This window comes from Monoraphidium neglectum (genome assembly GCF_000611645.1).
Source record: "Monoraphidium neglectum strain SAG 48.87 unplaced genomic scaffold scaffold00571, whole genome shotgun sequence".
Lineage (NCBI taxonomy): Eukaryota > Viridiplantae > Chlorophyta > Chlorophyceae > Sphaeropleales > Selenastraceae > Monoraphidium > Monoraphidium neglectum.
In genome coordinates this window covers 23,636-24,491 of record NW_014013057.1, presented here as the reverse complement: position 1 = coordinate 24,491, position 856 = coordinate 23,636, and the positions used below count along the sequence as shown (strand labels likewise).

The following is an 856-nucleotide window of genomic DNA, read 5'->3' as shown; positions in this document are numbered from 1 at the left end:
GACGGGCGGGGATGGATGTGCATGTGCTGGCGCAGCAACCTCGCCCCTCCGTTGGATGACCTGGCGCCGGCCATGGAGTTCAAATTCGTCCCGGAGCCCTACGCCAGCGAAATCCAAATGTACGTCAGGCAGCGGCGCGAACACATAGCCCTCTACTCCACACTAGCCGACGTCCGCGCCGAGCTGCTGCGCCGCGTGCCCGTCACGCCCAACGAGCTGCAGCCCGTCGACTTGTACCCGCGGGGGCGGGCCATGCTCAACGATGATGATTACCTCTCGGTGCTGCGGGACATGTTCAACCTGAGCGCGGTTCTGGATGATATGGAGCTCACGGGGGCGCCCCCATACCACAATAAGGGCCACTACGTGAGCAGAGGGGGACATTGATGTGGGGAGCGGAGGGGGTCGCAGGGAGCGCGAGCCCCTGTATTCGTTGGCGTGTGACTGTGTGTGAATTTTGTGTGTAATAGAGAGGTGTGAGTGTGTGTTTCGTGTGTGTGTATGTGTGTATGTGTGTGTGTGTGAGTGCGTGTGTGTGTGTTTGTGTTTTTGCATGTGTGTGTGTGTGTGTATGTGCACGCGTGGCCCCCCCACCGAAACGGGGACATTCCGCCTGCGTTGTCCAGGCACAGCGGCTGGGCCGGCGAGGACGACGTGCTGCGTCCCTGAATTTGGGGGGAGGGAGGCAGGCGGGGGAAACAGTGTGAAGCAGTGCACACGAGGGGGCCTCAGGGGACGCGTCATGCCCCCGCGCGGCCGCCGCCGGGGCCGGCGCGCGCGGTGCCTCCAACGCCCTCGACCCCCGCGGTCCCTGCCGTGTCCGTCCCCCATCTGCCCCCCCCCCCCCACTCCCACC

At 64.6% G+C, this 856-nt stretch overlaps 1 protein-coding gene across 1 annotated transcript; it reads left to right on the top strand.

Annotated features, from left to right (window-relative positions):
* Positions 1 to 72: 72 nt before the first annotated feature.
* Positions 73 to 387, top strand: MNEG_4213 (hypothetical protein; the record flags this gene model as incomplete). The annotated part of the gene is made up of 1 exon (XM_014047316.1): positions 73 to 387. One exon carries the CDS (start codon positions 73 to 75, stop codon positions 385 to 387), a length of 315 nt encoding a protein of 104 aa, XP_013902770.1.
* Positions 388 to 856: the final 469 nt, after the last annotated feature.